We start from the raw sequence: 14,338 nt of genomic DNA on the forward strand, positions 1-14,338 counted from the left end.
TTTTAAGAACTCTAAAAGTTTGGATTTCCTCTTATTTTTATTTTTGGTGGCAATGGTCACCAGTTCAAATAGGGAGATGAATCTTCCCAGCAGGGACACAACAGTATTACAAACTTGATAAAGGATCCAACTATTCATAACTAAAGAATATACTTTAACTCAAAATATGTTATTGCGGATAATATATAAAATGCTCTCTTTAACATGAGTGGAGGTTTGTGAAATCCTGAGAACTCTTCACATGCAACATTTGCCAAGCAAAAAAACAAAAAAAAGACATGCATCTGGGATTTTTCAGAAGGAACGACCAAAAGACCATGGTCATAGAAATAAATGCACCCTGGAGTATACTCCCTTCTACAGATGGATATTTTCCAGTGACTCTTTACCTGTACCTGATCCTCTGTGGAGGCATGTTTGGAGCATTGTAATGTTTGTGAACCCACCATGTTACTTGCACTTGTACAGCTCTTTCTCTCCTGCATCGATGGGGCCCATTTATAAAGATCAAAACCCATATCTCACTATCTTATTTTCAAAGAAATATTAGCTCTAGCATATCATCCTTTTGTAAAGGGTTTCACTATATTTCAACAAGGTGGTAATAACGACGTGACATCTTTTGTGCACAGAAAACTTGTGGGTTTACATAATGCAGAAGAGGCATACAAACTTTTCCAACTTTTAGGGTGTTAAAAGCAAGTCTCTTGAATATTTATAAAAAAAATGTTTTTTTTGCCTGTTTTTCTATCAAGGCCCAAATATTATGCACCCAGCAGAGAGACTGATTTGTCCCACACAGTAACATTGGTTTTATGAAAGCAGGAGCAAAGTTATTGGCTATGGCAAGCAGCCAGGTATCCCTTTTCCTTCTCAGACCTGCACTTGGAAAACAAAACAAGGAATCAAGTTATTGCTGCGGGCAACAGCCCCACTTCTACTTTAATTTTTTCTGATAAACTCCTCCCAGCAATTCTGGTCTGTGTGTACGGCCAGAGAACATAAACAGCTTTGCTAAGTGGTATTGAGGCCATGCTGAAAAACACAGAAGAGATAATGCAAGTGCTGTTGCAGGTAAATCATTTCGTAACAAAAAATTGTTAACATTTGTGTGGTTATGTAACTTCAATCTGCACAGTAGTTTTCTCTTGACAGAGGTGAATTATTGTTGTTAGGCTACAACTATGTGAAAATGTAGACTATGGCACCTCCTAAACTGGCAAAACATATAACGGTCTGATTATACAATAGGGAAATCACTTTTAGATTTACCAGCAGCTATGTAATGCAAAAGTATACCAAAACAATGCATTTATTGTCTATCCAATCAGAGAGGCCCTTCACGATTGCTGGCCAATCTAAATAGGAAAATAGAATTGGATTGTGATGAGTGTAGCCAACATAAGTGTATGGTTTCTTTCATGTGACCATATTCTGATTGCTGGCTGTTATCTTTTATAAGTCAGAAGAGCACAAACACACTGGTCTTTTCTCTGTACACGGTACATTATGTCTTTTCTTCCAGTGTTCTTATGGATAGTGGCTTGTCAATAGGATATGAACAACATGCTTGAAGGATTTAAATTGCAATATCTCTGAATGAACACATCCGTGTGCTTAAAAACATGTAGCATGCAAGAAAGGCACTTAGAATAAAAGCATCCACCAGTGGGTCACACTGGGAAAATCAGCCTCTTTCAGGCCGCCTGGCTTTTTGCTCACCCTTTTTCACTACAGTTGCTGGCACAAAAATAAAGAAAACTATATATACACTGTCCAATTGTTTTCAAACACAGCAAAAATTCCCAGTCTCGTCTGCGCAGTCCCCGTTAGTCACAGAGATTCTCTGTTCTACTCCCTCTTGCATAGCAGCTTTAACCTTTTCCTTTCTAAATGGAAGGACGGAGGGAAGATCTCAGTAATGATCCGGGTTTGTGTCTATGATAAGTTCATAGAACACACTTCAGAACTTTCAAGGGCTCCCTAAGCCACATTGTACAGTTTATTGTTATGTTGTCCTCTTTTTATCTTGAGGATTCCTGTTCGTTTGGTGGGGTCTCTATTGATGTGCAAGGCAGAGGAGGCGATGGAGTTTCAGGATTCTGGGTCTCTTCCTGTTCATTTTCCTCCACAGTCGTGTCACTCTGTTCCTCTTCTGCCTTTTGGAACTGATTCTCATTACCATCCTCTGCCTTCATCTGTGCCTCCCCTGCCAGTTTGTGTAGCCTCTCCTCTGCTTCAATTTCTTCAGAAGTTGGGATGGAATTCTTCTTTGGACGCCCTTTCGGCTTGGTGGGGGCCTCCTGGCCTCCCTTAAGCACCTGGTGAAAACAAAGATTCAAATGATTACATGCAGGCAAGAACAATCCTAAATGTTTTGCAACAAATGATTGTAGCATCTACCAATGCCAGAGAGCTGCCATATTGACTTCACAAATATCTTTGTTGCCCACAGTAACAGATTAGCCACCGATTCGCCACCTTGGCTACCATGCAAAGCTGCATCAGATTTTGCACTCCCCAGTTTTAGTAAATCACCCCCGTAACATTTCATGTAAGTTATGGTCATTTAAAATATGTTACTTACATTTTAATTTAGTATACAGTAGTATACTTAGACTTACATGATAGCAATAACTGGATTGCTTGTTATTGTCATCATACTCTGTTGCCCTGCACAGATAATACCCTAAGCTCTATATATTTCTGGATCTTATATTATCTGCTGCTCTTGTTTCCTGGATTCAGTTAGTGAGTCCACACACTTTTTCTGTTCATGCCATCTTAAAGTGGTTCTAAGGCCTAAAGGTTTTTTTTACTTTAACCACTTGCCGACCGCCGCACGACTATCTACGTCGGCGGTCAGCCCCTCACAGGCAAAGTGACGTAGGGCTACGTCACTAGCTTGTGAGGGTCTAGGGAGCGAGCGCGCGCCGCCGGAGGCGCGCTCCCGCTCCTGCGTGGTCACGGACCCCCCCGCGCGTGTGACCGGCGGACCCGATGTCCGCCGGTCACTCTGCGATCGGCGGGGGAGAGGGAGAAAGTCAGGCAGCTTGTGTAAACAAGCTGCCTGTCATTCTCCCCTGTGTATGAAGGATGAACATACGGTTCTACTATGTAGAACCGTTGATCACTCTTCATACATCTGAAGCCACAGCCAATCACAGTAGAAAGCACGCCCCTAGGGACACACATAGCCCCTCCCTTTCAAAAAAGTTAACCCCTTCACTGCCAGTGTATTTTTACAGTAACAGTGCATATGTATAGCACTGATTACTGTAGAAATGTCACTGGTAACCCCAAAAGTGTCAAAAATGTCAGTCAAGGGTCCGATCTGTCCGCCGCAATGTCGCAGGACCGCAAAAAAATCGCAGATCGCCGCCATTACGCGTTAAAAAGAAAACAACAAAAATGACATAAATCTTTCCCTTTGTTAGTAAACGCGATAACTTTTGTGCAAACCAATAAAAATACGCTTTTTGCGATTTTTTTTTTACCAAACATAGGTAGCATAAAACAGATTGGCTGAAAATGTTAAAAAATTTTGATTTTTAAATTTTTTTGGGGGGGAATTTCATATAAAAATATGTGAAAAATATTGCTATTTTTGCAAAATTGACGCTCTTTTTTTGTTTATAGCGCGTGATCAAAAAATCGCACAGGTGATCAAATACCATCAAAAGAAAGCTCTGTTTGTGGGAAAAAAAGGACGTCAAATTTGTTTAGGTACAGCTTTGCACGACCGTGCAATTGTCCGTTAAAGTCACGCAGTGCCGAATCGCAAAATACCCCCTGGTCGTTTAGCAGCCAAATCCTCCGGGGCTTAAGTGGTTAATGTATTCTATGCTTTAAGGTAAAAACAACTTCTGTGTAACCGAATCCTCCCCCTTATACTTACCTGAGCCCATTCATGATCCAGCACTGTGCATGAAACCCGAGGCTGTCCCTCCTCTCTAGGCAGATTGATAGCAGCAGGAGCCACTGGCTCCCACTGCTGTCAATGCTGACGAGGAGCAAGGGCAGGGCTGAGCCGCCAGGTCTGAGACAGAGTGGCTTGGGAGCAAGCCCGCACTAGTGCCCCCATAGGGAGCGGCTTCCTATGGGTCACTCACCGAAGAGGATCACTGGCGAGGGACCCCGGAAGAAAAGGATTTGGGCTGCTCTGTGCAAAATCATTTCACAGAGCAGGTAAGTATGACATGTTTGATATTTTATTTTTAAAAAAGGAACCTTTAATATCACTATACCACTAAAATTGGCTTTGTACATGCCTCAAGCATCATAATATTCTCCTGCATTAGCATTAGTCTTCTTTACTTGCCTAATGAGGGTCCTGCTGGTGACTCATTTAACCCATTGTTAATTGCTGCTTATGTAAGTTTACAGGAAATAGACTCAGTTAAAAGACAAATAAGTGAACTTACAATTTTCTTCCATTTCATCCTGCGATTCTGATACCACGTCTTGACCTGCAGCTGTGTCAGACCCAGAGACTGAGCCAGGTCCAGCCTGAAAAATGCATATGAAAATCTGCCATTAGGTAATAAACCCAGTCTGGATAGTTATGCACAGCTGATTGGTTGGTTGTTACAAGAAAGAATGACAGTAAACCACAGAAGTGTCTATTGTTTGTTAATGTTCACAAACTCAAATAAATAGATAATAACTACAGACCTCAAACACTACCAACCAAGCCAATTATTAAAATATATTTGCAAAAAACAGCAAGGTTGTATTTGGGGACCAGCATGATTTCTGTATGATACTGCGCCTATTAAGAAGGGGGAAGGGGCATTCATTTGGGAGATTAATAGTAGATATAATCAAGAGGGACAACCCTTCTACCATCCTGCTTTGGAAGATATCTCTGAAGATCTTATAAACGTCACCCAAAACCAATAAATGTCTCTCTGTATGATAAAAATTCACACATTTCTTGGTTAGCTATGAGACTAATGTTTCTTTCGTCTGTTATGCTGTTAAAATCTGGCTGGACTACAAGCGGCGGACCTGGCTCTCTGTTACCCACAGACGTTTTACTGAGCCTCTTAATGGTTTCAGCTGACATTTTAATGTCTTTGAGATGAATGTCTCAGTCCAGAGCTATTTCTTTCTGTTTGCCTAAATGCTTGTGATCTTCAGCATCTGGATAATAGGCGAAGCGATTGATCTCACCCATACTTGTGCCAACTCAGATGCCAAGACCATATAGAGGATTTGCCCATTGTGTCTGCTGACAGTGCTGTGCAGCTGGAGTAGCATTTAAGCCTTAAACAGCTGGATCCGCCAGGCCGACACAGCATTTGGGACAGAGCAGAGAAATTGCATTTTTTAAAAGCCCCTCCCAATAAAAATGAATAGGATCATTTATTGTCTGCAGAGCCTCCTATATATCTCTGTGCCTACTACTGGAGCACAAAATGTTCTCTGTTATCCATGGATAGCTCCTTAGATCACTTATGTTTGTGAATTTACATGTCTGATTGTAGCTGGAAAGTTGCAGAATGGAATTTTTTGTTTTGTGCTTCGGTGTTTTCTTTTACGCACAAAAAAAAAAAAAAAAGGTGGACAGGTTAGTTACAGTAAATGCATCAAAGCTACACTACAAAAGGATCCATTAAAGCTTTCATTTTCGGCAGAGAATGAAATTTAAACTTACTCTACTGTGGCTTTGTTCATTGGTGTTGCTCTTTTTGCAGTTTCCAAGATTTGTAGATGAGAAACTGTAAGTTGCTTGTTTTAGTCTGCCTAATTTAACTCTTTCCGTTGCTATATGTAAGTAATTTTTAATCACTGTAAAATGGAGCTGGTATTTCCTATTTTTTAATAAAATGAATTTCATGGGGGAGAGGGCAGAACTAGATAGGGAGACTCTATTTAGGATTCCCAAAGACTCGAAACAGAAGTTTCTTTAGACCACTGCATAAACTGTCACTTGGCAAAGCCAAACATATAGGCTTATACCACAATAAATGCGGATGGAGGCACACAGCTCCAGAGCTGATCTTTATTGCAACAGTAGCAATTGGTCAAAGTTTATGGATTGGTCTGATCAATTGTATTTCCATTCAGAACAGTTAAGGCTGTGTGCTGGTGCCATAGACCTAAGAACAAAAACATCCAGACTAGCAGATGCTGTTCCTATGTCTATGAACAACTAAAAGAACAAAGAGCTTTAAGTGTGAACAGCTTAAAAAAAAAAAGTATTGTCCAAGATTCTTTTTTTATTTGCACTAACATCTATATTTTCAGGGAAAGCTTTTGGGGTGTAACCCTTTCTTTAAGGCTCAAGCAGTACAATCACCTCAAGCAGCTTGGCTAAACCACCTCTTGCATGTGCCATAACTCCACTTGATCTCCATACTATATTTATTTAAGAGTGTCAAACATAAATAAACAGAATGCTGCTCTCCTGACCGACCCATGCAAGATAGAAAGAGGAAGCGGCCTCAGGCGTAACTCCTCTGCAAACCACGTCCCCTGACATGTTTCACCCACCCACTGGGGGTTTAGCCATAGTGTCTCGGGAGAGCAGCATTCTGTTCACTAATATGTTCCATACTTGATTGTGCTGTATAATTGCACAATACAAAATATATTTTTTTACAGTGGGGAAAGTAATTATTTGATCCCCTGCAGATTATGTAAGTTTGCCCACTTACATAGAAATAAAGGGTCTATAGTTTTTATCATAGGTGTACTTTAAATGATAGAATATCACCCAAAAATGCAGAAAAAACATGTGATACAAATGCTATAAAGTTGCAGTTCAGTTAGTAAAACATGACTTAGTACTTAGTGGAGAAACCCTTGTTGGCAAGCACAGAGGTAAGATGTTTCTTGTAGTTGGTAACCAGGTTTGCACACATCTCAGGAGGGATTTTGGTCCACTCTTCTTTACAGATTTTCTCGAAATCCTTAAGGCATCTTGACTGTCGCTTGGCAACTCGAAGTTTCAGCTCTCGCCATAAATTCTCTTTAGGATTAAGGTCTGGAGACTGGCTAGGCCACTCCATGACCTAATGTGCTATTCCTTGAGCCACTCATTTGTTGCCTTGGCGATATGTTTTGGGTCATTGTCATGCTGGAAGACCCACCCATAACCCCTTCAGTGTTCTGACTGAGGGAAGAAGGTTCTCATTCAAGAATTTACAATACATGGCCCCATCCATTGGCCCCTCAATGTGGCAAATTCGGCCTGAACCTTTAGCAGAGAAACAGCCCCTTATCATGTTTCCACCTTTGTGCTTGACTGTAGGGATGGTGTTCTTAGGGTCATAGCCAGCATTTTTCTTCCTCCAAACACGGCAAGTCAGGTTAATGCCAAATAGCTAAATGTTGGTCTCATCTGACCACATCGCTTTTTCCCAATCCTTCTCTGAATCATTTAGATGTTCAATGGCAAACTTCAGACGAGCCTGTACATGTGCCTTCATGAGAAGGGGGCCTTGCAGGCACTGCAGGATTTCAATCCATGGCAGCCTATTGTGTTTGCAATGGTTTGTTTGGTGACTGTGGTTCCAACTGCCTTGAGATCACTCACAAGCTCCTCACTCCCGTGTAGTTCTGGGCTAATCCCTCACTTTTCTTATGATCATCCCTAGCTCATGAAGCAAGGTCTTGCATGGAGCTCCAGACCGAGGGAGATTGATTGTTATTTTGTATTTCTTTAATTTGCGCATAATCGCTCCAAACAGTTGGCTCCTTCTTAACAAGCTTCTTGATGATGGTCTTATTGCCCATTCCAGCCTTGTGCAGGTCTACATTCTTGTCCCTGACGTCCTTTGACAGCTCTTTTGTCTTACCTATGATGCTGAGGTTTACATGGAAGAAAGAGATTCCGTAGACAGGTGTCTTTTCTACACATAACGAGTTGTTGTTAGGAGCACCTTACTAAATCGACGTGGCTAATCTGTGTACCACATGAGCACATACTGTAGCCAGTCTGTGGAAGCCAGAATTATTGTTGGTTGGTAAGGGATAAAATACTTATTTTACTCACTGAACTGCAACTCAATTTATAACAATTGTATCATGTGCTTTTTCTGGATTTTTGGTTGATATTCTTTCTCTATCATTTATAATACATCTATGATAAAAATTATAGACCCTTAATTTCTTTGAAAGTGGGTAAACTTACAACATTTGCAGGGGATCATTATTTTTGCCACTGTACATAGAATTTATTTCAGAGCTATGAGTGTTTTTCATGGCTTATTTGTACTTGAGCTGTAAAGAAGTGGTTGTATTATGGGCACCATGTAAGAACAGGTAAGTTGAGCTTAAGACCACAGTACACTGTCTCAGCATATTCACTCAAAGCAGTTGTGTATGTATTCAGCAAAAGACTCTTGTGCAACAACAGCTTTTGGTCTCTCCAATTTAATTAACCGCTTCAGCTCCTGAAGGTTTTACCCCCTTCATGACCAGGCCATTTTTTGATATTTAGCACTTTAACTGGTAATTGTGCGGTCATGCTACGTTGTACCCAAACAACATTTTTATCATTTTTTTTTCCACACAAATAGAGCTTTCTTTTGGTGGTATCTGATCACCACTGGGTTTTTTATTTTTTTATTATATAAACGAAAGAAAACAAATATTTTGAAAAAAACAAACTTTCTGCTGTAAAACATATCCAATAACAAAATTTAAAAAAATCAAATGTCTTCATAAGTTTGGGACAAAATGTATTCTGTTACATGTCTTTAGTTAAAAAAAAAAATCCCAATTAGTCTATATTGATTGGTTTGAGTGAAAGTTATAGCATCTGCAAACTATGGTATATATAATGGAATTTTTATATATTTTTTTATACTAGTAATGGCGATGATCAACGACTTTTAGTTGGACTGTGAGGGTGTGGCGAGAATTCTGACACTGGATGGAAACTGACTAACTGACACTGACATCACCCATGACACTAATACAGTGATCAGTGTTAATACTATACTCTCACTATACTAATGGCACTGGTTGGGAAGGCATTAACATCTTGGAGTCATCAAGGGGTTAAGTGTGTGCCCAACAAGTGTTAATGTATGTATTATGTGCTACTTTTTGTTAAAAATCTCTTTGTTCCTTCACCCTGCTTTGCTCTCCATGCACGTGCGCCCTGTACCTGGAAGAGGACAGAGACATACAGGTATGTCGCTGTACCTGTAGGCAGTGGTGTATTTAGGTTTTGTGCTGCCCTAGGCCTGACTAAACTTGTGCACCCCCTAATTTAAATATAACGCACCCCTTCCGGGAAAGGCCACACCTCTTCCTATTTATGACCCGCCCTGTCATCTGTAAACCACAACCACAGTCTATCAGTGCCAATCAGTGTAGCCTAATCAGTTCCCATAAGGTCAGCCTCAGCAGTGCCCATCATCATACCATCATATCATACTATATCATACCAGGAGGTAGCAGTGTGACCGCTTTATGGGAGTGCCAGACTGATTTGCCTCCTGGACCCTGCCCTCCAGCCCAATTCACCCTATAAGACTGGCACTATACTAAAAGTGTGTAGCGCAAGCCGTCAGGGACTCTTTTTAGTGGGGGAGGCAGGAGGAGGCTGTTTTTTTTCTTGTGCGTGGTGCAGCTTTTTTGCTGCCCCCCTGCAAAGTGCTGCCCTAGGCCTGGGCCTTGTTGGCCTAGGCCAAGATACAGCACTGCCTGTAGGAGCTGCCTGTTCATCGTACAATGTGGGCAGGCGGTCCTTAAGAGGTTAATGCCAAATTATAACACTCGTTAGCTCTACCCTATTAGATGCAGGGAGAGGATAAAATGTGAACTGCCCTGAAGTCTCTCATGATCCATAATATACAACTAGTGTAAAAAATCAAACATTTCCTCTACTTGCTCCTAAATGGCATCAAGAGGAAATGGGAAGAGCATTCTGCATGTCTCAGTGTTGGTCAGGCAGGAATTGAGGGGAGGTTATGTGACACTGCTTGAATTTTTGACTCTAGAAACATGGTTAAGGCACCATTTAGAATACCTCCCATTTTAAATGCCTGTTCCAGGTCTGAGTCACATCTGAAAAAAGCCCCAGCACTCGGCCCACACCTTATTCCATGTAACTGGACCCCTAAATCCCAGAAGGCCCTTGAGCAGCTGCACAGTTAGTACAAATTTTTCCAACCACCTTTGACTCACCGATCTGGAGTTGAGAGATACTTCTGTTTCTGGAACTTCTTCTCTAGGCCCATGAGTTGCATTTCAGTGAAGATAGTTCTGCTGCGCCGTGGCTTTTTCACACGAGGGGCTGTCTGCTCAATCTCAGACTCACTACTTTGGAGGGCTTCACTGGCGGGAGTCTCAGAGCGTGCACAAGGTGAAGAGAGATGTGTAGGGGACAGCACAGGAATGTGCGAGGATGAAGGTGAAGGGACCAAGTGGGATACAACATTGGGCTGACGGGTGATGACGGAGAGCAGTGGGTATGACCTGAGCGGAGATGAACCTATTAAGAAAGAATACGATTGAAAACCCTGTTATAGCTGTGTTGTACAAAGAAATGTTCCTACAATGTTAACAACATAAATATTACATAATAAGTGCCACAATTATAAAATAGCTATTACCTTTGACCTTGCACTAAAAATTGTCTTCCGCCTCTGCCCACTAGGGCCACCTTTGACAAGATCCAGGAAAATACTGAGTATTCTAATTATTGCATTGTGCTGGAGGGACTTCTCGCAAGATTTAAAGTATTCAACCTTGCCGGAAATTGATAATGTCACCCCCTGCAGTATGGAAACCAGGTAAGGTAAGCATATTTACCAAAGTTTTTGCTTTTCTAATGGCCTTTTTTTTTTTTTTTTTTTTAAACAACTTCAGCATTTAGCCTGGGGAGGTATCAACATGGCTAATTAAGCTGTCCTTGCTTGCAGCGCAAGTTCCACTTTAAATATAAATTTAGAATAATTATTTTTGACATTATGTTTATAATCTTTATTTTTTCCACATAGCTATCTTCTTTACAACCCAATTTCTTGTATTTCATTTTTGTACAAAATATAACAGTCTGTATACTTTTCAGGCGTCAATGCATTCCTAAAGCTAGTGTAAAGTAAAGTAAGTGTAAAGCGAGTAAATATTTATTACATTTAGTGAATCAGGCTTTAAATAGAACTAAAGGCGAATTATTTATTTTATTTTTTTTACATAATGGATAGAGAAAAGAAGGTTATAACCCCTGTCAGTTTTTTTTTTTTTTTGCAATTTGTGTCCCATAGGGGAGATTTCCCTTCACTTTTGTCTTATACTGAAAACAGGAAGTGAGAAGAAATCTCTCCAAAGTGAAGGAATCCCAATGTGTCACCAGAACTAGTGCCCCCAATGGAAGAATTCCTTCAATAAACTGGTTCTGGGGTCATCCCAAAATGTGGGATTTTCTTTTACTTTCACTTGCGATGATAATAGTAAAAAAGGACAAATATAGAGGCAGAATCTCCATAACTGGGACACAGACAGCAATAAAAACTGACAGTTGTTCAGTTCCCTCCCCACTCTATTCAAAACTCCAAAAAAAAGTTTTGTCTATAGTTGCACTTTAAAGTCTGCTTGTGTAGTTTGTTGTAGGAGAGATGTCAATGATTTGGATACTTGATATGGCAGGCTGAAGAAATCTCATAAGACTCAGTGATAATTATAATAAGTCACAAAAGCCATTCAGCATTATGTGGTGAAGAACACTATGCAGAGTATATAAAATATTATCGTAGTGTTGCAGTTAAATATTTTTAGTGCTTTATCTATCAAGAGTGCCTCAATTACAGCTAATTTCCGTGGAGAGAAGGCTGAGGGAAACTTCCTTGAGCTTCATGAGGTTCATAGAACTTCCACGTGTATAATTAAAAAGCCACTAATAACGCTGTCAACTCTATGGCTTTGATAAATGAACAGCTGCCTTAATTAATCAAGACCCTGAAGTGAATTGCTCACCACAGTGGTTTTCTGTTGGCTGTGTGTGCTGTAAAGCTGTGCACCTCCAGGCTCAGACTCATAGGATCTGGGTGGCCAGAATAGAGAGGATTAACCTTTTCCTGCTAGTTGTACTGAAGGAAAATGATAACCTGCCAGGCTCACAGCAGCTTCTCTGGGACTGCACAGGTTAATATGTCACTGTGAGAATTGTACACCTTCCTCCCAGGCAAATACTACCTGTTCTGTAATGGAAGGTAAGGGGAAAATGGGAGATTAATGGATGTCATCCCTTGGCAGATTAGTGCAGACAGCAGCCAAAAAACTCTGGGCTGGCGCTAGAAAAATAATAACAAATAGTCCAAGACAATCTCTCTCCTGCGCTCAAGTGGTGTGCGTGAAGGTGAGTGGTCTTATGTGATTTTTATTATCACAACTTAAGGTCTTGCTGCCCCCTCAGGACCAACAGTATCCAAATATTCTGCAAAACAACAAGAGAAGGGCGCACTAGCCTTGTGCATTACCACTAAAAGAGTTTATTTAAAATAAAAAAAAACAGCATACATTGTATTTACAAACTCATGATAATTGCACGCATGTAAAAGAAGTGGAACCAATCGCCTCCAGGACTGCCGAGATGCACCGATGATGCTGAGAGAGGTGATGGCGTCCGTATATGCCTGGCTGACGCGTTTCTTGGAAACGCATCAGCCAGGGTGAGCCAGGGTCAGCCATGGTGAGTGGTCAAGGTTAATGGTTCTATCAAGGTGAGTGGTCTTATGTGATTTTTATTATCACAACCTAAGGTCTTGCTGCCCCCTCAGGACCAACGGTCTCCAAATATACTGCAAAACAACAACAAAAGAAGGGCGCACCAGGCTCGTGCATTACCAGTAAAAGAGTTTATTTAAAATCCAAAAAAGCAGCATACATTTTACTCACAAACGCATGATAATTGCTCGCATGTAAAAGAAGTGGGACCAATCGCCTCCAGGATGGCCGGGATACACCCATGGTGCTGAGAGACGTGATGGCATCGGTATATGCCTGGTTGACGCATTTAGAGGGAACGCGTCAGCCAGGCATATACGGATGCCATCACGTCTCTTAGCACCATCAGTGCATCCTGGCAGTCCTGGAGGCGATTGGTTCCACTTCTTTTACATGCGAGCAACTATCATGCATTTGTGAGTACAATGTATGCTGCTTTTTTGGATTTTAAATAAACTCTTTTAGTGGTAATGCACAAGGCTGGTTCACCCTTCTCTCTTTGTTGTTTTGCTAGGAAAATTATCACCGAATGTGCTGTGCAGTTAGGCCTCATGCACACTTGACTTTTTTGCAGCTGCTGTTTTTGGCGTCAGACATTTTTTTCTGCAGCCAGTAAACTCCCCAGCATGTTCTCCTATGTGTCCATGCACACACAGGCTGTTATCAGCAGTTTGTGGCAGGGCGTTTTCTGGCTGGAAACCCCCCCCCCCCCCCCCCCAGAACTAGTGAGTTTTAAGAGGCGTTTTTCAGCTATTCTAATTCTGATAAAAGCTTAAAAACGCTGAAAAATGCCAAAAAATGCTGAAAACCGTGGCTATTCTGCGCTTGAGCCATAAGCTTTTGTGGGAACATAGTTTTGCTAAATAAAAGCTAAAAAATGTTACAGCTGAAAAAAGCTAAACAACGCTGAAAAGTGAAGAGGCTAATTTCATACGAAAATTCCAGTACGACGGAATTCCATGGAACTTTTTTTTTTTTCTTTGCTGCAACCTGAAAGAGAGACCCATAATGAGCTAGTATGCATCGCATACTAGCTCATTATGAAATACTTACCTAAGAACGAGCCCCCGCCGTGCCGCCCGCTCACCTGTATGACGGGCGACATGTCAAGTCGCCCGTCTTCCAGGATCGCGGCATCCGGCCATCCGATTGGCCGGAGCCGCGGTGACGTCAGAGGAGGGTTTACTTCCTCTTTAAAGTGATTGTACAGGTTTGTTTGTTTTTTCATAAAAATAACAAACATGTTATACTTACCTGCTCTGGGCAAGGGTTTTGCACAGAGAAGCCCCGATCCTCCTTTTCTGGGTGCCCTGGCAGCGCTCCTGGCTCCTCCTCATAATTGGGTGCCCCCACGGAGAGCCGCTTTCCATGGGGGCACCCGTGCGAGCACACTCACGAGTCCCGCTGCTGCATCTATAGACACAGACAGCAGGACTCGGCCCCGTGTCATTGGATCTGATTGACAGTAGCTGCGGGCCAATGGCTCCTGCTGCTTTCAATCTATCCAATGAGGACCCGAGACAGCAGCGGGACGCGCTGGGCTCGTGCTCTTCACTGGAATGCTTGGGTTCAGGTAAGAAAAAGAGGGGCTGTGGGCAGGGCTGCTGTTAGAAATCGCGGGGCCCCATACAGACTACCTGGCAGGGCCCCC

At 41.7% G+C, this 14,338-nt stretch overlaps 1 protein-coding gene across 1 annotated transcript in view; it reads right to left on the bottom strand.

Moving 5' to 3' along the window:
* Positions 1–954: 954 nt before the first annotated feature.
* BARX2 (BARX homeobox 2) overlaps positions 955–14,338 on the bottom strand; it is a 55,548-nt gene continuing 42,164 nt past the window's right edge. Inside the window, exons 2-4 of the mRNA XM_082273500.1 lie at positions 10,147–10,453; positions 4,425–4,509; positions 955–2,321 (exon numbers count right to left, since the gene is read on the bottom strand). Coding sequence (XP_082129626.1) covers positions 2,025–2,321; positions 4,425–4,509; positions 10,147–10,453 — 689 coding nt within the window. The 3' untranslated portion in view covers positions 955–2,024. The remainder of the gene's footprint in view (positions 2,322–4,424; positions 4,510–10,146; positions 10,454–14,338) is intronic.

The sequence above is a fragment of the Pelophylax lessonae genome, assembly GCF_965119305.1.
Source record: "Pelophylax lessonae genome assembly, chromosome: 12".
Classification (NCBI taxonomy): domain Eukaryota; kingdom Metazoa; phylum Chordata; class Amphibia; order Anura; family Ranidae; genus Pelophylax; species Pelophylax lessonae.